The sequence below is a fragment of the Neopelma chrysocephalum genome, unplaced genomic scaffold (genome assembly GCF_003984885.1).
Source record: "Neopelma chrysocephalum unplaced genomic scaffold, ASM398488v2 Primary Assembly neopelma1_24, whole genome shotgun sequence".
NCBI lineage: Eukaryota > Metazoa > Chordata > Aves > Passeriformes > Pipridae > Neopelma > Neopelma chrysocephalum.
In genome coordinates, this window is record NW_020897693.1 from 47258023 (window position 1) to 47281469 (window position 23447).

The 23447-nt window shown below is 46.0% G+C and overlaps 1 protein-coding gene across 1 annotated transcript; it reads left to right on the forward strand.

The window, feature by feature from the left end:
• The first annotated feature begins 351 nt into the window (after positions 1-351).
• On the forward strand, positions 352-22181 carry LBHD2 (LBH domain containing 2). The gene is made up of 5 exons (XM_027674024.1): positions 352-478; positions 9617-9717; positions 13749-13839; positions 17633-17837; positions 18943-22181. The coding sequence occupies exons 3-5, from the start codon at positions 13750-13752 to the stop codon at positions 19017-19019; spliced, it is 372 nt and encodes a 123-aa protein (XP_027529825.1). The 5' UTR covers positions 352-478; positions 9617-9717; position 13749; the 3' UTR covers positions 19020-22181.
• The last annotated feature ends 1266 nt before the right edge of the window (positions 22182-23447 follow it).

A 23447-nucleotide genomic window follows, 5' to 3' on the forward strand; every position in this document is an offset into this window, starting at 1 on the left:
GGGCTGCTGCACGGACGGCTCGGGAGCCCCGCGTCATCCCCACGCCCGTGAGCAAAGAAGAGGGGTAGGGGGAACTGCCCCGGGGAGTGACCCCTGCGGGACCTCTGTCCCGCGCTGTGCGGAGCCGGCACCGCGCGGGGGTCGGGGCGGGGTGGGGCGTGCGGTTCCACGCGTGTCCGCAGAAAGTGCAGGGACCGCGGGGGCCTCCGGCGCCCCCTCCCCGTCGGGCGGCCGAGCCGAGCCGAGCCGAGCCAAGCCGAGCCGGGGGCCGTGGCTGCACCGCCCCGCCGGCGCTGCCGGGGGAGTGGTTTCCCCGCGCTGGCGGCGGCGGGGCCGGTCTGCGGGCGGGGAGGTGCCGCGGCGGCGGTGCCAGCGCCCGGCCCGGGAGGATGCGGACGCGCTGACGGAGCTGCCGGCTCCCCTCTGCCGCCGTGCATGGGCGGCGGGCGGCTGCCGCCTCGCCTCGCCTGCCCCGCCGGTGAGCCGGGACGCGGGGCGGGAGGTCTCCGCCGGGATCGGGAGGGTGCGGAGAGGGGGAGAGCTGCCACCTGTGAGTGCCCCGCTCGCAGCCCCGCGGGGGCCGAGCCGCCCGTGGCGGAGCCGGGCGCTGGGGCGGTGGGTCAGATCGGTGCGGGTCCGGTCCGTGCGGTGCGGGGCGGCGGCGGGGCACAGGAGCCCCCGGAGCGCCGTCCCGCTGCGGGTCCGTGCGGTGCGTGTCGTGTCGGGTCGTGTCGGGTCGTGTCGGGTCGGCAGCCGGGAGCGGGAGATCGGAGCGGGGAGAAGGGTGTCAGTCCCACTCCCGGCTGCGGGGAGTTACGGGGGAAGGAGAGGGAGAACGCGCGCCTCTGCCGCGGCTTGTTTCTCCGGATGCTTGGGTTTTTTTCGAGCAAAGGGTGTTAAAAAGAATTCACTGAAAAGAAAAAAAAAGGGTTCTCGTTTAAAAAAATCACCACCCAGCCGAAAGGGCTGCGTGAAGGAATCCTGATGAATGAGCGCAGCGCTGAGGGAGTTGTTGGTTTGTGGGCTGCGATCGCCTCATCTATTCGTTTATGCCGGGTTTTTTTTCCAAGGCAACTTTTGAGGCGAGGAAGCGGCTAACAAAGCGCAAGTTTAAGACAATGATGCTTTTGCTTGCAGCCGAGCTGAACTGAAAACTGAAATCCTGCATTTCCCATCAGGTAGCAAATACCACACATCGGACTACTTTTAGAGAATGAAAGAACCTACTTTGCTCTGTAAATGAGGACTATGTTTCACTCTGAGCAAGGGGTGTGAGTATTTTCCAGATGCCAAATGAACATACCACAAAAATTTTCTTTTCATCTGGGACAGAGCCGTGTTTGTAGATCTCTGAATATGGCTACAGTCGTGGAGGGGAGTTGGGTTAGCCTGGGTGTAGCATTAACCCCTCCAGCCACAATAAGCAATACACAGAGAGAAATTTGTTTCCATTAGTCTTTTCCTGACTGAGATCCTTACTGCAGTTGTACAGTCAATACAGCAATGGAAGCCCTCCTAGCTATAGGTTCACATCTTACTGAAGGACCCGGAGCTGGTGTTCACACCTGCCCTGTAGCCTGGCTTGCTGCACAATGCCTCCTTATGAGTAGCCTGTAAAGGAAGGTGAAGCAGGGAAATCTGCCTACACACAACCAGGCTCAAGCCAGTGTTTTCCATCTCTTAGTTTTAATGTGCAACAAATTTTGTGCCCGGAAAAGAATCCAGCTCACAGCTCGGGATTTCGATAATTAATATTCCATTTAAAAAACATGTTTTCAGAGTCAACATTATGATTACAGGGAGAAAACAAGCAAACAGGGAACGACTTGACCCAGTTTCCTTGCTTTCCTGATCTAGCTTGACAATTTGTCAATCAGGTGGAATTTCCTCCAACGTCTTTGCTACGTTACTTTAGCAGAAGAAATGAATGTGCAAATTTAGTCACTACTTTCCCTCCCTTCTCACAATGATCTCTTTGTATTAAGCAACAGGCTTTTCCATAGATCAGGTACCAACCCCACCGTGTCACAGGCTGAAATTGTCCCTTCTTTCTCATTTCTGCAATTATGTCCCTGTGTTTGAGCCCGTTTAACCACTTCTGTGTTGGAGGGGTCAGTCAGAGAAGTCTTGATCTGGGACAGATCCTATGTCATGCAAGGCAGGAAGAGCTCTGCCTTCAAGGAAACCAGCATCTGCCTCAGCAACAGCCCGTCCCTTTGCTCCTCAAATGTGTACCTTTTCTGGAAAATTCTGTAAAATAATCAATTTCCAGCATTTTCAGTCTTCAAGGGAAGGCTTTGTTGCAAACCCCAGGAGAGCTGCCAGCCAATAATGTTCAGGTACAATGAAGTAGACTGATTGATACCAACAGGTCCTTAAAATCTCATCTCAGCCTTTCTCCCTCTTTGACTGAAGGGTCCACAGGGGCTGGGACCACCTCTCCTTCATGGTTTGAAGAGAGCATGTCCTCTGCAAAGCACATACCAGTGCTGGAAGAAACTGTGGTCCAGCAGGACAGTCCTCTTTTCTCATCAGGGTGCACTGATTGATCCCACAGTGTTTCACCTCATAATGCCCATATCCCCATGGGACTAGGAGAAAATAGTCCAAGTCCAGCTTCTTTGCTGAGACCACTGCGGCTTGTGTAGGACGTAACCTGAATTTTCAGCTGAGTTCTGTCTCTGACATGCACATGCATAAACTGCCTCTGTGCAAATATTTAGGAAACCTCTAGATCCAGAAGGTGAATGTTAATTGGTTGGCAGGAAGACTTGTAGCCTTGTTAATGCTTATCTGCTTTCAGTGTTAATGACTCATTAAAAAAAACCAACTGAATTTTAATTTTTTTAATAATTCCTTTATTTTTAGCTGTGTGTTGTCCTCATCCTCCATCTTGCCCATTCCTACTGTGATAGGACACAGTGTTCTCATATCTTCCACCTTGGGCTGGGGCAACTTCCCATGCTTGGAAATTCAATTTGGGTGACAGAGTTTTAATTCCTGGAGAAAAAACAGCTGCATATTTGGTGTTAGGTTGTGATATCGTGACACCTGCGGTTGTGCTGTTAATTGCCAAGAAGGAATATTAATAGTCACTTCATTGTCTTTGTTCTCTTAGGAGTGTCTGGTAGGTTCTTGTTTGCTGGGGTTTTTTTTAAATCTTAACACTTTTGCTTCATTTGCTTTTCTAACTTCTCTAGAAATGCTTGATATTGTATCATGTTACAGCACTGATAGCACCGTATTCTAATTTCCACGAAGTTATAAGGAGAGAATTAATTTATCTTTTAAGTAAATACTGTTCTGACTGCACTTAACCTCTTATCCTACTCTACCTAGAAATAAGCCCAGTGATAGACTACTTATTCTTTCACAGTACCAGAAAGACATCAGACATTTCACAATCCATTTCCCATGACATTTCAATCTAAGAATCAAGTACTCCATGTTGATGCTCTGAGATTTTTTTTCCCCTCTCATCTGCTCATGGGATTGTGGCATGAATTCAGGACTATCCAGACATACCTAGGGAATAGTAGAAAGAAGCACAGGAAGCCAGTTTTCATCTGTCACCAGTTCCCATGGGTGCTGCAAGGTGAGGGACAATTGTGGTGTGAAATATGAGGGATGAGAGAAACGACATCTTTCAGAGAAGATCCCAGAAAAGAAACCATTTCTTACTGAGACCCTTTAGTAATGATTGCTCTGAGTTAGAAGGAATGGTAGAGTAATATGTAAGGTGCTGGCTTTGTAAGATTGTTTTGAGAAATTTAAGCCAACACAAGGTTCACTGTGTGAGCAGAGCTCAGAATCACTCTGCTCAGCACAGGCATTTCCAATAGCAAAAGCAGGTTCTCAAATGAGAGAGTGTTTGCACAGCAAGTACCAGAAGAGATACCTCTAAAAACATTTAACAGCTTGTTGAGGCTTATCTCTAATTTTGATGGGGCTGTTTTCTTAATGAGGTCCTCTCACATCAATTAGCTGCTGAATCTGATGTTAGAAAAATAAATCCAAATTTTCTCTTGGCACACGATTCCATGAAGGCTCTGTGGAGATTTCCACGATATCGAGGTCTACCAGCATTCAGAGGAGCTGGCTTAGTCATTCTTCCCATCTGCTCTGCTTCTTCCTCCCTCCGCTGCTCTACACATTCTTCCTGGCTGTCTGCTCCCCTTCCCTATCTCCGAGCATCCTGGCTGGCTGCCCCCCTCTTCTCCCCTGCCGTACCTATCCCTTGTGGCATCTTCCACGAGGAAGCCCAGGTAGTTTAGTGCTGAGATCAAAGAGGTGAAATAAATTAGCCTCTTTAAAGCAGGCAAGAAAAAAGAAAAGAAAAAAAGAAGAATCCACCAAGGCAGCACCCATAGCAAGCAGCATTGCAAACATCATTTGAGAAAGCTTTGAGTTGAATCATCTCCCAAATCATGAGATTGCTTTAAAAATTGTGATAGTTGAGCACAGACGCATTTTAGTCCTTTTAATTATTCTTTGACCATTTACAAACCAAGTTTTTAGCTCCTTTTTGCCAAGAGGGCCAGTAGGAACTTGGACAACTACAGCAAACTGGAAGTTGAGGTTTGTGTGTAGTCATGGCGCTACAAGAGCTGAGGACATATGAAGAACAGCAACTCCCTAATGTCTCACTGTGCAACACCAGGAGTTGAGGAGGCTGAGTTAGAGTCATCTACCGGTACCGGCCCTTTGAAAGCCTGTGTTTTGTACTGTTGGTAGTCTACAGATGAGTGTTTGAGAAATTCCCCAGGGTGATATTTACCCCAGTAACTTCTTTGGAGCAGGAACAGTAAAAACTGCAGCTTGCCACGAAGTTAGCAATGAGAGGCAGCACGGTCTGGAAATAGCAGCCTCCTACCCCTTTTCACTCTCCCAAACTACGTGCTGTGTCTCATGCTGAAATGCCTGCTCCTCCACTTTGAGAGTCATTTCATCTCACTGCTTCCTGAGAGAGATCGACATCTTCTGTGGAGCACACGCTGCTGAGGAGAGGAAGGCAGCTTTGGCCTGCAGAGAGCAGAACTCAAGTACTGCGTGGGTGGCCGAAGACAAGAGTTTCTGAAAGGAGGGAACAGAACAGATCTCTAATCTCCAGACTCTGACACATATCGCACTTTTCTCAGTTGCTTAGGAAAGAGATTTGCATCCAAAAAGAAGTGGGAGGTTTAAATAGGAGTTCATACATTTATCTTCTGTGGTCCATGCGACGATTTACATTTTGCTGGTCCCATGGAATCCACGACACTTCATAAAGTGCATCCATTACAAATGCGCAACCAGGAGAAAAAAAGGCCCTGTCCAAGTTCCTATCTACAGTGTCCAAAAGCTGAGCTCAGTAGCAGTCACAGAAACTGGAGGCTGTGGAGTGTCACTGAGGTAAGTACTTGTTTTGGGTTGTGCCAAGATGCTGGAGCTGTTGTTCCACCCAGAGGTACTGGGCATTGTCCTACCTGTGGATGATCCAGGCTACCTGTATTAGTCTAAGCCAGAGTTCTGTCCTCCTAGGACACTAACAGAAGACTGAGACATAGAAGAGTTGGATCCACAGAAGTACCTGGCCTTAGAAAATGGCAGCTGAGGTTTCCTTGCATGGATGTGCACCCTTCATGGCTTCATCCACCACAAAACTGTAGCTCTGCCCTAGATCTCCCGCTCATCCACCCCGGCTGAACTGACAGCCTGATTGACTGCAGCAGAGTGGCCCGAATAAGGAACCCTTTCTTCTTCTGGGTGGCAAAACCTCCTTGGACCTGTTTGTTTACTGGGACTTGCTGAGCAGGGTTTACTGCGACCCATCGAAATTTTCCACTCTGCCGAACGCAAGCAGAAGACCATTGCTCCTCCTGCCTAACGCCATTCTTGTGCACGCCCCGTCCCAATTTTCCTGGTAATCAATAGCAGGGCTTTCTTTTTGTAGCACATACAAAGGCTCGACTCCTTGAATGAAAGAAAGTTTGCATTTATCCAGAGGCTGTGGCGGGGTGAGGCGAGGGGGGGCCCGGATGCCCAGGGCTGAACTCCCGGTTTGTTTGAGGCGCTATCTGGAATCAGTGGGAACCATGTGTGTGCTGTGATTGCGCGGGCGAGCACCCGGAGCTCCGTCTTTGTGGTGCTCCTGTGCACGAGGCTGAGCCAGCAGAGCCACATGGGGGGCGTCTATCCAGCACAATTTAAGTACAGGGCTGGTAAAGCCCTTGGGATTGTTCCATTGAAATAAGGAGGGGACGGCTCCCATTTCTGACGTGCCAGGAAAATGATAGATTTGCAAGTGGAGCAGTGGTTCAAGGCCAATTTCTGCCTCCTATCTACACTTACTTTTTAGAAGGTGCACCTTCAATGTGGTATTGTTTGGATGTTATCATAATATTTCCATGACTGCTTAGTGGGGGAATGATTGATTTGGGAAGCCCAGGAGAGGAAGAGGCCGGCCTGCAGTCCCTGCTAATCTAGCACCAGCGCTGGCACCCTGAGGTCAGGTCTCCCTCTGCCACCCAGTTGTCTCCAACACTGGAGCGCCTCAGGGAGAAGATGTGATGCTTGCAGAGTAGGAGGAATCTCTAAATAGAAGGGCCCTGATTTGGGAAGTGCTGCTGCCAGCTGGGGAAGGGTTTGGGGCTCAGAGCCTCTGAAAAGTGCTCCTTTATCAAAGGGACAATCTGTGGGCTGCCAGGATTGCAACCTGTGGCCAGTTCCTATTTCTGTTTTGCCCAATGAAGCATGCTTGCCTTGAAAACATCTACTTTGTAATTCACAGAAAGGGACCTCTGCTGCTGTGCATGGTGGAGTCCTCTCCCCGCATGGCAAGGCCAGGCATATCTGAGGAGAGACAGCCAGGCTGGGCTTTCCACACACCCCAGGGGGCCAGAACTGCTGCCCAACATCCTGCTTCTGCTTCCCGTGCCAGTTGTTCTCCTGTGCGTGGTGAAACCATGCTGCTGGGAACGACTGTGTCCTTGGGATGTACAAGTTCCAAACATGCAGTGTGTTCCAGATGCTTTCCAAAGTGGGAGAGAAGCCCAGAGAGCACCTTTCTGGGCCTGGGTTTGTGACCCATACCAAGCAGCACAGGTGGAAATCCATCCCTTTGTGTGGGCTGAGGGCCCTTGGTCTGGGCAAAGGGTCCACCACTGAAGTGTTGATTGGTCTCACTGATGAAAACAGTTCCCTTATGATTACCTTGCTTGGTGCTACGGCTCCTAAAGAGGCAAGACATGACTAACTCATTGGAGTAGTCCCTAAATCAACTGTTCTTTGCTGGGAGGTATAGCGGGGCTCTGCAAGCCCAGAGTAGGGGTGACCAGACAGTGTCACTGGTCTCTGAGACTTGACTTGATCACTGTTAATGGCAGCACAGCTGTGTTGGTACTCCTGGAGCCAGAGAAGAAGGTGGTTATCAAGCTGAGGCAAAGGAGGGCAAGTTATTTTGGTGGCAGAAGATAGGTAGGTTGGGAGAGGGTGCCTTGAGCAAGTGGGCTCCAGGTTGAAAGGCAGCAAAGTTGTGTAAAAGTGAGAAGGGACAAGAAGAGATAAGCAGAGAAAGGCTTTACTTGGGTAATTTCCAGACTGTTTCCATTACAGTAAAATTTGTTGCATGGTCTCAGTAGCTGTGCCTTGTTTTTAAAAGATTAAGCAGTACCACAGGAGGAATGGTATTAGTTTATGTTTCCTCTAGTGTCAGCCAAAGAAGGTAATCACATCTATTAGGTAGGTAAAGTGAGTATTTTATCTTCAGAGATTAAGTGCATTCTGGTAGTTCTATACACTGGAAACAATGAACTCTACAACAATCTTGACTGGGAAGAAGGTTTTCTATTTTTAAATATGGCTGTGGGGCTGGAATAAGGGACTTCTTTCATGCTGCAATCCTGAATTGATTTTCTTTTTATTACAACTTTCAAGTGCTGAGCACCAGGGGCTGACGTCCCCTCTCCAGCACAGCATGCACCGTAGGAGAGAGTTGCCCAAAACACTGGAGAGGGGATTGGGCTTGGGTCAATTCAATCCAGAAGTCCTTTGCTGAGACTGGAAAGCAACGGATGTGGGTTTAGCTCATTCAGTACTGCATGGATCCCTATATGCTGCTAACCAGGCATCTGAAGATATCTCTAAATAGCAAGTGGCCTGGCCTGGATTCCAACCAGTGGCCATGTGGTGCCCGGTTTATTATTTCTTACACCCTTTTGTCTCTCATTTACAGGTGACTCAGTGTAATAATTGTTCTTATTACATCCAGTCTTTTCTGAAGGAGACATTGAAAGTAGACAAGTTCATGCAGAATTTTCGTAGGTTTAAAAACAGACATTTTGTAATGGGTAGTGGGATAAAAATCTTCTTCCCAGAGTATTGGATAAGATGGTATCAGATGCTCTCTCATTTTCATAAGAGACAAGCATTGAGTGTAGTCATGAATTTTTAAGGGACAAAACATTAGCCTCTCTGAAGTTGGTTTGGTCATTGGTTAGAAAGGAAAATTGCCAGACAAGAATTAAACCTTCTGAATATAATCCTTGGGATGGAGAAGTGATTTCCTGCTTCCCTAATTTGCAATAACCATGGCCTGTGGCATGAGAAGAAACTCCAGAATGCTATGCACAATTTTTCGTCTCTCACTGTTTTTGAATAAAGTCAGTGTGCAGTTAATCCAGTGTTATAAATCTTGGTAGGCTTCCAGAGCAGGTAGATTTGTTTAATCATTTGGGCTGGAATCCAAACCACTGGAGGATATAAAATATATACACTAGTGCCATTCACTTCACTGAAAACACCTTTTTCCCATCCAAGGAAATAGCTGTGGCTGGCATGAATATATATTTGGAAAGCTGTAGGGCTAAACAAATTTCTCAGAAAATCATCTCTGGCCAAGATACTGACTATATTTCAGCACTGTAACTCCTCAAGCTTTTCAGCTAAGGCTTTCTGACAGAGAAGTCATCAGAAATCAGTGATTCACAGTTTGAAATGGTGGGATCCTTACCTCTGCTCAGCAGGCTCTCTGTCCTGATACCAGTCAAAGTATTACCTTCAAATTGGAGTAGACCTTTGAAAAAATCAGTTCTCCTGTGACTTCTGAAAGAACCATGCAGTAATGTAATCCTAACGTATCCTTCTTTCAGCATATGTTGTCTTCTTTGTGTCTTGACCAGTAGCTTCTTGAGCAAGAATCTCATTCTTTGATGTTTTGAACCGCGTCTCACTAAACAAACTGATCCTGCCAGATATGGGAATACATTTTTATTTTCCAATTTTCCAGCTATCATTAGAATTTCTGTATGGGAGAATTTCAGAGTGTCCCAGTTTCAGCAGTTTTTGTGTAACTCATTCTAAGGAATAAGGTTTAGCATCACAAAAAGAGTCAGGTTGCGAGGTATTTCAGCTAAGAGCTTTGAGTGGGTTTGGAACATTAATTGACTCAGTAATTCGCAAGGTGCTCTCTGAGCTTTGTCCTTAGTGAGATCAAATCCCATCTTGCATAGAAAATGACACAGATCTTGACAGCAGGAGTTTCTGCAGCAAGCTCTTGGTAGTACTCTTTCACACCAGTCCATACCAGAGTTGTCCCTTTGGTCACAAGCTCTGACTCTTTTGTGTTTGTCTCTTTCAGGCACTTTTAGGATTTGACAGTTTGCAGGACACTTCATCAGCGACGCAAGCGCCTGCAGCAAGGACAGTTTTTGGAGGCGACATCCGTTGATGTGATTGAAGGTAGCGTGCTCTCTACTGTCATTGCTCTCTACTTGCCATTTATCCTCTACAGAGCCTCGTGCTCTGCCCAGGATCAGGCCTCAGTTTGGTGCATGTCAAGAACTGACTCTTGCTTCAGGTAACAGCTCTTCCAAATCATGGCTTAGCTTGTCCCATAAAATGTGTTAGTGCCCATCTCGTTAAGGAAATCCCTGCTTGCATCACATAACCTGCCTGTTTTCCATAGCCACATAAGTGCTGCACTTTTTTGAGTCCTGAAGCTGGTTTTTATTCAAATTCTGCTTTGCCCCCAGGAATTTCACAGGTCAGTTTTGCCCTCTGTTCAAAACCTAAAATAAAAATGAGCATTTTCTCATGGGAGGTGGTTTGGCACTTGTCAGCCTGTATATTGCTCTGAATGTTACTGACCTTGTTAGTGCCATCACAAGCAGCAGAAAATGAGCTCTGCATTTCCTCCATGCCTCTGGAAAAAGATCAGCAAAATGTGGGTCTGCAACTGTACCACTTGCATTTAAGATAGTCTTCTCTAAATGTAGTTTTCTCACAGAAATGCAAGAAGAGATTTTGCTTTTTTTTCCTCCTAATTGGTATATTTGTGCTTAATTTAACCTAGGGGAAGTAACGTATCTCTTAATTCACTACCACAAGAATTTTAAGGTTCAGAGTAGATGACTCATCTGCCAGAACAGAATTTATTCTTTGTTTGTAAATGCTATTTATTGCCTTGTTTTGCATCACTATGGCTACTGTATGTCATTGGTGATACCAGCATCTATCATACATAAAATGAATGCAAGACCGAATTTAAGAGCTGTAGTTATTATAATTGTTTGTATCACCCACTTTTCTGTTGTATGTTAGTACATCTCACATAAAAGCAGCACTAAAGGTGGCTTAATATTTTTCCATCAACACTGGCTGAAAAGTAAAAAATTCTGCACATGAACCTTATGACAGTTTAAAAAGCCCTAAGCAGCAGCACCAAGCCCCTTTTTTCAGATTATGTGGGTTTATAAACAGTTCAGTGATGTTCTACAAATGATTTTGAAGTTTCAGGTGAAAGATTTGCAGCGGCATTCACAATTATTTTGCATTAGTTATTTTTAATGTTAAACACCTAGTTAGGCTTGTTAGAAGCATCACTGTTTTCACAGCCCATATAGATTCTTCTGCATTCCTTTACTGTTTCTAAGTGGAGACTGGGAACAATTAATCTATTCCAGTTAAAGCCTAATTATTTTGCCAATTGCACGGCCCCATGTTCTTTTCTGAAACACATCAAGTACAATCACTTCTGCCATCCTATTCAATCAAAGCCTTAAGTTGCACAGATTTTGTGAAATGGCCTGGGCTTCAACAGCTTGGGAGCTGATTCACTGAGGCATCTGCTGTAACACTGGCAGGACTGTCACCATTTTTCTAGCCCGAATCATTTGTCTTTGTCATTTAGAAATAATCTGCAGGGTATAATGTGGTCTTAGGGAAGCACGGAGCCTGTTATTGCTCAATAACAGAATTTCGTGAGGTCTCAACAACAGCTTTGAGCTCGTATGACACATTTGAGAGTGCATGTGTGGATGTATATCTCTAATGTCCCATGGAACAAGGACAGAAAAATATTGTAAACCCTTGCTATGCATTGAAAGGCTGCTAAAATAAACCAGCCAGCTATGACTGACTGCTGGAGTCTGCTGCTGGCTAGCAGGGACCAACCCTTGGGACACACAGCAGTGGGACATGTCTTATCTGTGGTTGCCAAGACCCCACACTTCATAAATACCGACACCACACAAAGGCTCCAGGATTATTTCCGTCTAGACACACACTTTCTCATTTCCCTTTCCCTGCAATCCAGGACAGCTGGTAATGGGGCACCAAACCCCAAAAAGGATGCCAAAAGAAAGGTGTGCATCTTGGACATGGTCGGAGCGATGGGCCCAGTACTTCTCCAGGCTCACGGCTGGGTCTGCCAATGCATGGTGTGAAAGCCCCTCAAACCAACTCTTCCCAAAGAGTTGGGCTGGGAGAGCACAGTCCTACTATTGCCTAGTGAGGTCATTCACAGAGGCAGCACTGGAGAGGCATCAGGAGGGATGCAAAAGGATCTCTCTGGGACCAAGGAAGAGACCAGGACCAGAATGGAAAAAAAAAGGCGAGAATGGCATGAGCACCAGGGATGATCAGAGGCAGGAGGTATCGAAGTGAGCGCTACTTTCTTTTCGTTCAAGGGCACATCGCTATTCCTTTAAGAGCTGTCCCACGTGGCAAGAACAGCTGGCACAGCTGGCCCCACAGTCACCACCCTGGGAAGGGGTCTCCCATTTCAAATCACTGTTCCCTCAGTGCTATTTTTCACAGGTGCCCAGTGGTATGGCCTGTTGGATGCTCCAAGAATAAAAGCATGTGTACAGAAAAATCTATATATTTTTCTGATTAAGAGGTTTGTGGTGTCCTTGGGGAGTGGTACAGGTCCAAGCAAGGGCAGGGAGTCAAAATTCCCTTCCTAGCAGGCAGAATCTGTCCCTCTTCTACTGTGCCATGATTGTGGGAAAATTCAGGCTGCGTAAGCTGGGAGATGCCCAGATCAGGGTTTGGTTCAGCCTTTTGTGAAGTTTCAGAGCCTGGTTCTGGTCTCCTGTTGTGTGCATGTCTGTTTACCAGGAAGTGTGTGGATTAATTCAGTGTTGGTTGGGTCCCAGGCTGTCTCTTCAGGGCTTTTCCCTAAGCTGATGGGTGCCTAAGGGCTTGGGTCCTGGTCCACAGCTGAGCTCAAGTGTCTTCTGGGTCTGGCGTGCTCTTTTATAAATACGATGCAGTGGGAGTTAAAGTCTTTGTGCTATCATGCTGCTCCGTGCTACAGCTAATTAAAGTCATTGTGAAGGGTTTTGTAGTAATTGCAGATATTGTAAAATTTAGTTTTGTGCAATAATTGGTAATGTAAGCCTGAAACAAGTTATCCTTAAGATGTTGTAGTTGGCATTTCTCGGTGTGAGCAGCCTTTACAAAGAAGGCTTTTGTGTGTGAAGCGGGACCAGAATTAATGGCAGCATTTAGTCGTGCCTAAAGGGGTGTTTGCTGTGGCAGGTGGCAGGGCGGTGTAATTGATGATGCCTACATTCTGCCTGCTGCAGGAGGCTCCAGCAGCCACTAACTGCTCTACCTGATGAATGCCAACTAAAGAGAGTGAAAGCCCGGTGCCAAATCTATCCAGCGCTGATATATTCACATTTAAAATGAACGTGGCCCTTTCAGTCTCTAGGTCAGAGTGGGTCAGGCTCTGTTTGCTCCTACGCACTTAATATGCATTCTGGAGTTCTCAGGCATCCTCAAATTTTCCAGTAGAATGCTGTAGCTATAAATTGCAATGTGAGGAAAATCCTAATGCCATAGAGATGTGCAGCTACCCATGCACGGGCTGGGCTGAGCTCCCTGCAGCGAGGGCTGCAGCCAGCTCTCGTCCCTCTGCTCTGGAGTGCTGCAAGGCCCAGCAGAACAAGGCAAGCTCAAGGGCCAGCACTGTAGTGCCTTAGGTGCCAAATGGCACAGGGGAATGCCTAGTGGGCACATAAGCAGCTTCGGTTCCTAAGTCCCTGATTTAAATGAGATTTAGGTGCCAAACATTCCTTGATGCATTTGAAAATCCCACTCAACACCTCTCTGAACACTCAGGCGAGTAAAGACTATTGAAAATCTGGTCCTTAGACACCAATACAGCTGGTTTGTCTGGAATTAACAGTTTAAAAAGAAGTGCTGGCTCATGACTAAATGGAATAGACATCTGGGAAGAGCAAATATTGAAGACATTATGAAGAATCAGAATAAGAATTTAATTCAAGGCTGATATTTCCACCAGTAAGTTTTTTTGGTCAACAGATGCAATTTCTGAGCTCATCTATCAGTAATAAACTGGGTACTAATAAAATTGGAGGACTCCCGCTTTCCAGCTCTTGACTCAGGGACTCTGTTGGGGTCTTCTCTGCTGTTCCATGGTACATGAGCTGAGTATTCCCATTCTGTTTTAATATTCACAGCATGACAGAGGTGATGAACACACGAGAACCAGTGATGGAGGAATTTGCACTCAGCCAGACTCCTGAGGAAGAAGGAGGCCCTTCAAGCCAGGTAACTTTAGCAGAACTGGAAAGTATCCCGAGTTGCTTATCAAAAGCAATTTAATGCAACCAATAACTGTCCTACAGGTAGATGTTGAATTGTGGAGAACAGCTGCCAGAAAAACAAGCCCTGAAATACATGTTTGATCCCACTTAGGTTTTATTATTAAAAGGTAGAAGTTTGGCAAGAGTGTTTTATCAGGTCTGCAGGGCACAGTGACAGCGATGCCTGGATCCTGCAGGGATGCAGGCAAAGAGACTGTTTGTCACCGAGAGTTCGGATCTGAGCAACTGTTGTGCAGTAAAGACATCCAGCCAGTACTGTGCCACAACTTTTATACAGCATCCTTGTAATAAGCTGAGTTTCCTCATGCTCAGAGGGAGCTCCCTTTTTAGGACAGAGACCATTTGAAATGATTGTGTAATTCACATAAATGGCTGTGGCATCATAGCAGCAGCACTGGTCAGGGCCATTTGCTGGCAGGTGCAAGAGCATTTTCTGTCCCCAGGCAGTCTCAGACACCTACTCGTGTACCTACCCGTGGTGCTCAATCCAGCAGGGTGGATCACGATGTCCCAAGTCCCTCTTGTGACAGCCCCCATGTCCCAGTTTGCTCTCCATGGTTGTGCTCATGATTCTGTGTCACTACCAGGGATAAACCACCTAAATGTGTCCTGGTTGGACCTGAGTTGCTCCTCTACACAAGGTGTAACATTGAAAGCAGACTCAGAAAACTACTCTAGGAGCAGCCTATTCCAGGTGGAAATCAAGGATTTGAAAGCCAAGGAAGTCAGAGCTGAAATTTTGCAAATTCCGCTTGGATCACTTGTGCATGTAATGAAAGCCTTTGTGCAATTAAAGAGCATACCAAAGGCTTTCCCATGCCTCAGCAACTGCACAGGATAAATGCTGCTCACTTAAGGAGCACATTTTCAGTATTGTCTTTCCTCTTTTTCACCAAGTTCCAGGTTTTCAGTGTTGTGTTAGCGTATGCTGCCCAAACTCTGTCCCAGCTCTGGCTCCACCTATGTGTTCAGGGCTGTTCTATGGTGTCTCTGATCACATGCTCCAGAGTTTTTCCCCCGGCTCCCTTTACCTTTCACCTCTGGAAGAAGGTGCTACCATCCACACTTTAGTGCTGGCCACCTAAGGCAAAAAAAATCAAATAGAAATGAGATGTAGTGCAAAGTCAGTGACTCAGTGGGAAAAGCAGGTTTCTTCCAGCAACTTCCAAGCACTTTGTCCGGGAGACCAGTCCTTCTTTTCCTGCAGTCTCCTGCCCACTCGTCATACACTCCAGCTTCCGCAGAAAAACACAGTGAGGCCCGACAGGCAGCTCTGCTTCCTGCCAGTCCTGACTCATTCCTGGAGGGACATGGTAAATACTGGGCTCTGCTGGAAAAAAACATTATGTGATTGGTGTGAGGAAAGACCATATGAGGATGACACAAACAAAAATAGTCAGGCTGAGGCCGCACAGGTGCCTTTCCTAAATTTTGTTGCAGTTTGTAGTAATTGGCTCTCAGCACATTTTTAGATCTTTCTGTTTCATTTCCTCAGGCTTCAGAAAGCAGATTAAAAAGCAGAATTTTTGTTGTATTGGATCTCCCATCCAGGATTTACCAGCAGGCTTGGGGATGGGGTGGCTGTCATGCAGCCCTCTGCCACCAGAGCAGGCTGCACAGCAGGCAGGGGAAGAGGTCACTGTCACCTGCATGTGCAGCCATGGGAGGAAATTCAGCAATTTGCCCCTAATTTTATGGTTATTTTCTGCCAGCTGAGCTGTGAGGCTCAGGGATCTGGGCTCTGTGGTTCTGCAGAGCAGTGCACTGCTCCCAAGGGGCATCTCTGGTCCTGTCCTGGCCAAGGAGATCTTACCTTATCTCATATTTGGAAATAGCAGGATTGTATTAGACACTTGTTAAAAATTCCTCCCAGTCAAGACAGCTGCCATGGAAATGTCTTTTCAAATTACAAACAGGTCAGGAGGAGGCTGTGTAATGGGAAGTTGGAAGGAACTTTTCTAATAGACAGCATGAATGGCATTGCTTGGTCAGGATGAGTTACACCCTGCAGCTCAGGGAGGCATCAGAAAGGTTTACCTTCAGTGATTCACTTGGTCTAGTTGTACTGAAGGGGCTTTCTCACAAAAGAAATTTCTTCCTAATTGTATCTCACTTTGCAACACTAACAGTAATACACAACATTTCTCACCTTTGTATGGATTTGCAAAAAAGTCATGAATCCTCACAATGCTACCATGGGGAGTGAAGGCGTGAGGATAAGGTTTGTTGTCCTTCCCCATCTCCAGAAGTCAGATACAGACATCCCAACAGTATTAAAACTGTGCTTGCTTCTTCCTAGAAGCACAGCCCTTCCCAAGGGTTTGCCTCCCCATGCCAGCTCTGGTGCTAAGTAGGACAGCTAAACCCCAGGCTCTTAGGGATTGCAGCTGCTGAAATGAAGGAAGGTTTCAAAAACCATGGAGCAAACACCTCCAGTGGGTTATGACATCCCCAGATCCCTGTCAGTGTCCTAGGGGATGTACCCACTCTTGTGGTGGTTAGGGAATATCTCATGTTTCTGCCTGTGCTCATAGCAGGAGCTGTGCTGAGACTGGCTCACATAACCAGCAGTGTTTGGTCTAACCAGAGACTCAGATTCAGTGGTGAACATGTTGCAGGTGTGTGGGGAGGCTCCCACCAGCACACACACAGCAAACCTGTGGCAGCGTCTGAAGTTAAACTGGGATTGTTCTTGCTCTCAACTGCTAGTTTGATCCCCTTGCATGCATCTTGATTTTACTGTTACAAATAAAATAAAATAAATAAAATAAAAATAAAACTCAACTAGCACTGAGAGATGTGCAGCTTGTTAGCTGAGGTATACAGAAGTTTGAGAATCCAGGAGATAAGGTTTCGATGAAGCAACAACAGAGTTTCTTATGGAAATGTCCTGGAGGGGCTGGAATGATTTTTCCTCAAAAAAACCCAGAAAAAACCCAATTCAAAACAAAGTACCCTGAGAGATTTAAGTGATCCAGTGATGTTGAAAACAGGAAAGCACTTTTACGTGTTACAATCTCCTTCACTAAAAAGACCTAGTTCAGCTTCAAGCTCTAACCACGGTGTAGTGTTTGACCTGCAGCTTCAATGTGACAAATGAAAATAAACAGCTGGCACCATTCTCTGTGTAAAAATCATCTCTGGGGCTCCCTGTTTTGCATGAATGCATCATAAAATACAGTGTTTCACGTTACAGAAAATAGCTCTACAGAATGGTGGCTTCTTAATAAACTGTCACTGCAAGAAAACATGAATATCATATCAAAGTGAAAGGACAGCAGCCAGAAGGGCTGCAGCAGCCATTTAGATTAGCATTATAGCAGTGACTTCTGTGTCCTAAAAACCCATCAGAACTGAAACATGAGTGTTTGGCAGCATAACAAATTTTGTCTCCTAAGTCTCCATTTTTACTACTCACGTCGGATCACACGAGGCAATTGTCTGCTCGACACATTGACAAGCAAAGTGTGTTCTTTGCTCAGGAAGGGACAGAATGTACAGGGGAAAGTGTGATGAGATCTATAGCCCCTCTGCATGCATGCTTGTCCAGCAAGGATCTGGGTTCAGCTGCTTTTGAAATCCTCCCTGTGCAGGACTGTTTCCCCACACCAGTTTGAAGGGGATTTTTTAAGGGACATGTGAGTGCATGTCAAATGTAGAAAGGATGTACTCTGCTTGTTCTGAATATGCATCCCTGGGCAAGGCTTTGATGTACATGTCCCCAAATGTCTCCCCAGGCCTTCCCAGACTCACGTGAGAAGTACCCCAAGCTGTCCAAAAGACTGCCTTCGATCGTGGTGGAGCCGACTGAGTCCGGGGAGGTGGAGAGCGGGGAGCTGCGCTGGCCTCCTGAGGATCTGAAATCAGCAGAGGACAAGGGTCTTCATGGTGACCAAAGAGTCTGTGTCCAGCAGCAGCAGCAGCAGCAGATGGATCTGGAAGGTCTGAATGAATAATTTTCATCCTTGTTCCCCATAGGAAAATAGCTGTTTCAGGCCATGCTGTGCACTGAAGTTAACAGTGAACCAAAGAACTGTAGGTAGTTGAAGATGTCCAGAAATACCTGCACTGGAGAAGGAGCCCTGTGGACTGAAAATTTCCTTGGTGTTTTCATCTGCCTCAGCCACTCTCATGGCCAACAGACAATTAGTTCACTGCTCATTAGCAGTTCACACTCAGAAACAGAAATCCTGGTCAATAGCATGTATCTACCTCCCTGTCTCCTATCCTAGAACCAAAGTGTTTAACAGCCGCACATTTTCAAAGCATTGTGATGTCTCAGGAGTGTGTTAGTGCAGCAGGAGCTCATAGACATGTAGCTATGACTAACAGTGTCACTGTGGGGTAAATATGGCTAAAGATAAGAGCTTGTTGGACTGCAGCTTTAACAGGGAGTGCTCCAGTGTGGAACTGATCTATTTGTTTCCCCTTTTTTTTTTTTCATCTCAGCCACTATCCTTTTCTCTTGAGAAGTGACCCGGTTTCTATTTCAGTGTACCAGCATTTGCCACCCAAACGCCCAGACACAGCAGCCAAGAGATGGGGTGCAAGATGCACCTTCACTTCCCTTCAAAGGGGTGTTGACAAATGGTCTTGAAGTGTAAAATCACCTGCTACTCCAGTTGGCATTTCTGGGTGGTGACAGCCACAGGGTTTGATCACTCAAGTAGAAATATGAACCAAATCTATTTCTGACCTCCAGGTTGCACATCGTGGCCTCTGTGTTGTTTTTGTGCATTGATGTTAGACTCATTATGACAGTCTGAGCAGATTTCAGACAGCAGGTAGTGTTCCTGTGGCAGAGGCTGTCCATAGGGGTCACCTAACCTCACTAATATCTGACCTGAGGTCTCAAGTTTTCTGTAAAGTCAGACTGTGATGCACTCAGAATTCCCTACTCCGGGTTTAACTACTGGTTTGCAAGCAGAGAAAAATGCTTGTATCAGGTCTAATCACCCTAATGGATCAACTGCTGGGTGGAGCAGGGAATCAAACAAAGGTTGGACCCATCTGGGGAAATAAATACTGACTAGCCATTTCTTTGCAGATACTTTAGCACACCCAGCTCAAGAAGTGGAAGACAGTACAGATACCCTGGAAAGCAGAACTGAAGAGCATGAATAGGAACTCCATGGCCTCAGAAGTGAAACTTCATTGTGAATGTTGTTGGAAAGCTAACACACTCTGAAGACATGTCAAAGTAATCTGTATTTAAATCTGCAAGGGTTTTATTTAGTTAGTATCTAAAGAAGCGTCTGGGCTTTAGAACTGTTCTTTTAACATTTTGATTTTCAGGCTGGGATTCATATTATTTGTTTAATTTTCCCTTGGGAAGCAGTGGGATGTGTTAGGAAATGTGAGACTGTCAAGGAAAAGATGCTCCTCATTTCAATTAGTGCATTTGATTGGTTTTACCTTTTTCAAGAAAGGCTGCTTTCAGGTATCAACAGCAGGACAAAGGTGATGCGTTTCTACAGGAAGGATGTCTTAAATCTAAAACCTTTCTTTTTTTTTTTTAGCCATTTAAAACTAGCACTGTGATATTATGGACAATAGATGTAATATAATGTCACCAGTTGATTTTGTAACTTTTGTATAGAGACGCAAGGGCAAGGTTTGCCTCCTGGCTGCTGTCCCAGGGCAGGCCAGAGCAGTTCTCTCCCTTTGGCTAACCTGTGCAAATTTGGATGAACCAGCCTTTCCTTAGCCGCCTTTTCAGTAAGGCTGATGCCTTTTGGAAGCGCTTTCTCTCTGTACATTGATGAAACGATGAGCTAGTTGCTGGTGTTTGTGGAGTGGGGCTGTCTGGGGTGGGCTTGGTTGGGTGGATCGTGCTGTTTGTGCACGCTTCAGGCCAGGTGGGGTGCACTTCCCTCCCTTAAAGCCAATGAGATGGCTCCTGCTCCCCCCAGGGCTGGTTTTGTCCCACCTTGTTAATAGAAATTGTTGTGACATTTCTTCTTTGGTATGTTTGGTGTATAACCCAAGTGCAGAGATGCATCTGTTCCTCCCCTGGCCCGCGATGGGCAGTGGTAGGGGGTAGGTGGCAGGAGCTCCCTAGCAGATCCCAAACCTGTTCTTCATTTTGTCTGGCTTCAGGTTTCCCCCTGAGCCACCCGCAGTAGGAGAGGGTGGAGGAGAGCTGTAGGACAAACACCTGCCTCCCTCCTGCCCCAGTGGCACTGCTGGCGGGAGCACATGTGCCAAGGGGTGCCCTCACAGCCCTCTTGGCTTTGGATGCATAGTCACCTCCTGGAGCACAGAGCTCACAGTAGGACAAGCTGTCTCTGGACACCTTTGGCCTCCAGTGGATTTTCCTTGGGAATTTGGGAGTCATTTTGACAGATGTGAACTCCTTCCTGCACGGGAACCTCTAAGAGACTCCCTCCCAGTGACCCAGGAGAAGCATCTATCTCAGCTCAAAACCCTTTGGATGGTGCTGGTGGGGGTAGAGAATGTGTGTACTCAGAGGGACTTAACTGTTGTGTCGGTGATGAGTGTCTCGTAAGCTGTGAGGTTGGCTTTCTCCATCTCTGCAGGGCTGGATGGGGTCTGTACTTCCAATTAATGTTGCATCCAGAAAAAGCCGCTTGCTGTAGATGGAATAACAGGATTCCTTCCAGCATTAACTCCTAAGTTGACTTCCAAGTGCTTTCTTTTCTCCAGTAATAATTTTCTCTAATGGCAACTTTTAATTGTGTGATGGTCAATAAAATTTACTGGCCAGATGTATTAATAAGTTTATACCTTCTTAGCAACCAAATTTAATATATTTACTCACAAAGAATTCTGTGCAATGAATGTTTAATACAAAGGGAAGAGACTATTTTACTTCAAAGCAACATTAATTTATGTACAAAACTATAGTTCATTCTTTGGGGTGTTTGGGATCTAGGACCCTTTTTATAAGCAGTGTAGTACAGTATAATGTGATACTTAAGTTAAACTTTGCTCTCTCAACCTATATAACAATTTGTTTTGCCTTCTTGATGTAGACTTTCTTGAGTACACTGTCACAGAATTATTTTGTCAGGTGAGTGGGATTCTGGTCAGAGCAGTGAATTTCACCAGAGTAACTGAAGGTTTCAAGAGCACCTCCAAAATCTGGCTGCTATCACCCCCTTCACTGGTGACAGTTTTCTGACAAAGCCAATGAAGCAAGAACAAGCTCAAGCTACATGTTGGGGTAGCAGTGGAGCAGTGAGGAGAGGTCACCAGCTCGGACCCACCATGGGCAGGAGAAGAGCCAGGCTGATGGGAGGTGTTCTTTAAATGCTGCTTTTGCATCGAATGTCAAGAAGTTTTACAAAGCTCTGGGGAGAAAACAACAGCGGTGACGACATATTTTTAGCTCTGTGATTTCCTTCCAATCTGCATCTGCCCAGCTCCGTGAGGAATGACGTTAGACGTATCACTTAATTTGCTTTTTGCTTTATAAAAGGAAAAACAGTTGTTTGAAACACTTCCCCCAATTTTATGTGCTCTCTATCTGCTTTCAGACGCTCCCTCCCTTCCTGCTCTGGATGGCCCTTATCCTATTTCCACCTGAGGTCAATGGCACTTCCCTAAATAAGTTTCCCAAAGAAACAACAAAATTCTACATACACCCTGAAAACACACCATGCAAGCAGCACTACTTTTTTTCATCCATGTACGTAAAGCTACAGCCCATATAGAAATCCCAGATTTCCTTTTTCCAGCCTAATTACTCCTCTCTTTCCTTTTCCCTCTTTTGCACTTCTCCTCTGAATTATTTTACCTGAAGCAAGTGGTTGCTTCAAACTAAAGCTTTCTCCTAAAGCTGTGTGGCCTCAGTTTAACATCCATGCAAAGCCAAACTCCTCCTCCCATTTTCATTTTTCTGAACATGGGCCAGAGGCCCTAAAACAGGAGAGCAAGATAGAGAGAAAATTTTTTTATACAAACAAACCCTATTTATTGAACTTGCAGGTCTATGAATGTCCACTTACTTTGTCTGTGTGCAAGTGTTGTCTCTCTAATAAACTCAATAGTTGGTTTGTATTTTTTTCTGGATTAAAAGCTTTGTAGAAACTAAAAAGAAAAAAAAAGACATTCAGTCATATTTTTCTAGTCTAGCTTGTAGAATACTTCATGTAGTGCAGAAAGGAAGTTTTATGGAGTAAGACATTGTTGGATTTTGCTCTATTTCAGTTCTTTCTAATTTTGTAAAATGCCACCTGTACATAATACTCGACTAATGTATGTCCTGTAGATGTATTACACCATTTAGCCTATTAAATGCCTATACTGGACCGATTGGAAGAAGCGGTTGTATCCACAGTTTCTTGGTTTAAAAATGCAAAGGGTTATTTGTGGTGGGGTGTGTCCTACCACCAGTACAGGGAATGAAGCCCACTATAAGCTTGCCTTTGTCCAAGGCCCTCCAAGCACATGCTCCTACACAGATAAATTCAGATTTACACCAATGGCCGTTGCCATCGCCGTTTCTTTCCTTTGTGCCCTTCCTAGACCAGGCAGCTCAACATCCCTTGCTTCTGTTTTGGGATTTCCTCTCTGCCCTGCTCACCCTGGTGGTACCCTGCCTTGCTGTGCTAGCAGCAAGCCAGTTGGCTCATCTTCATTCACCTTTTAATGCAATGCACATTTTTAACATTTTCTGGAAAGGCTATTGTAGAGACCAGCAGGAACTCACATTACTGGAAACCTATACCCTGTGCAAAGGGAGCAGGGTCATGTGGCAGAGAAGATGAGAGGCAGAGATAGCCTGCTGCTGAACAACTGATTTTTTTCCCCAAATGCCAAGTTACCAAAAAGCAAAAGATCAGATAACTGGAGGGTGAGGCTGCATCTCACTTACCCCATTCAAAAGCAGCTGCTGCTCACTGAGATGGGTAAGGCAGCATAGCAAAAGGCATTGCTTGGGGTCAAAGCCAGTTCTCTGCCACTGTGGGGCTGTGCCTGGTGGGCAGTGGTGGCACAGCAAGGGAAATTGGCTGTATCCCAGGCTGGAGGCGGTGAGCCCAGCTTTGGCACCATGGCGCTTGCAAACCTGATGCTTAATGTCACTCAGTACTGGAATTTCCATGCACCACGCATGGAAAATGTCGTGTCCAGGCACACGTTACTCTGAGGCTGGGATGACAAAGGGACTGACGCTGCCTTCTCCTCACCTCTGTAGGAACTGTCCCTTCCCCCTGTGGTTTTCCTCTGTGGTGTACGGTGTTCAGCCACATAAGGATGCAACAGGTGCTACCTGATGGCTCCAGAGGATGCAATTTCAACTGGTGCCTATTTTATGTTGCTGTGAGATCTGTGCTGAGCCCTGGCTGTTCTCTTTCCTTGAGTCAGAAGGCAGGGGGAGTTTATCTGTAATTAACTAAATAGGATGAGCATAGGGAGTTTATCTGTAATTAATTAAACAGGATGAGTGTGGGAACACTGTTGTCTTACTCTTAACATTTGTATTTTAGACTTATATTCACTGGATCCTCAGGTTATTCCATGAGACATTTTCATTTACTTTTAATCAGACATCTGCTTAGTAATTTTTCTTTCAGATGTATTCTGCTT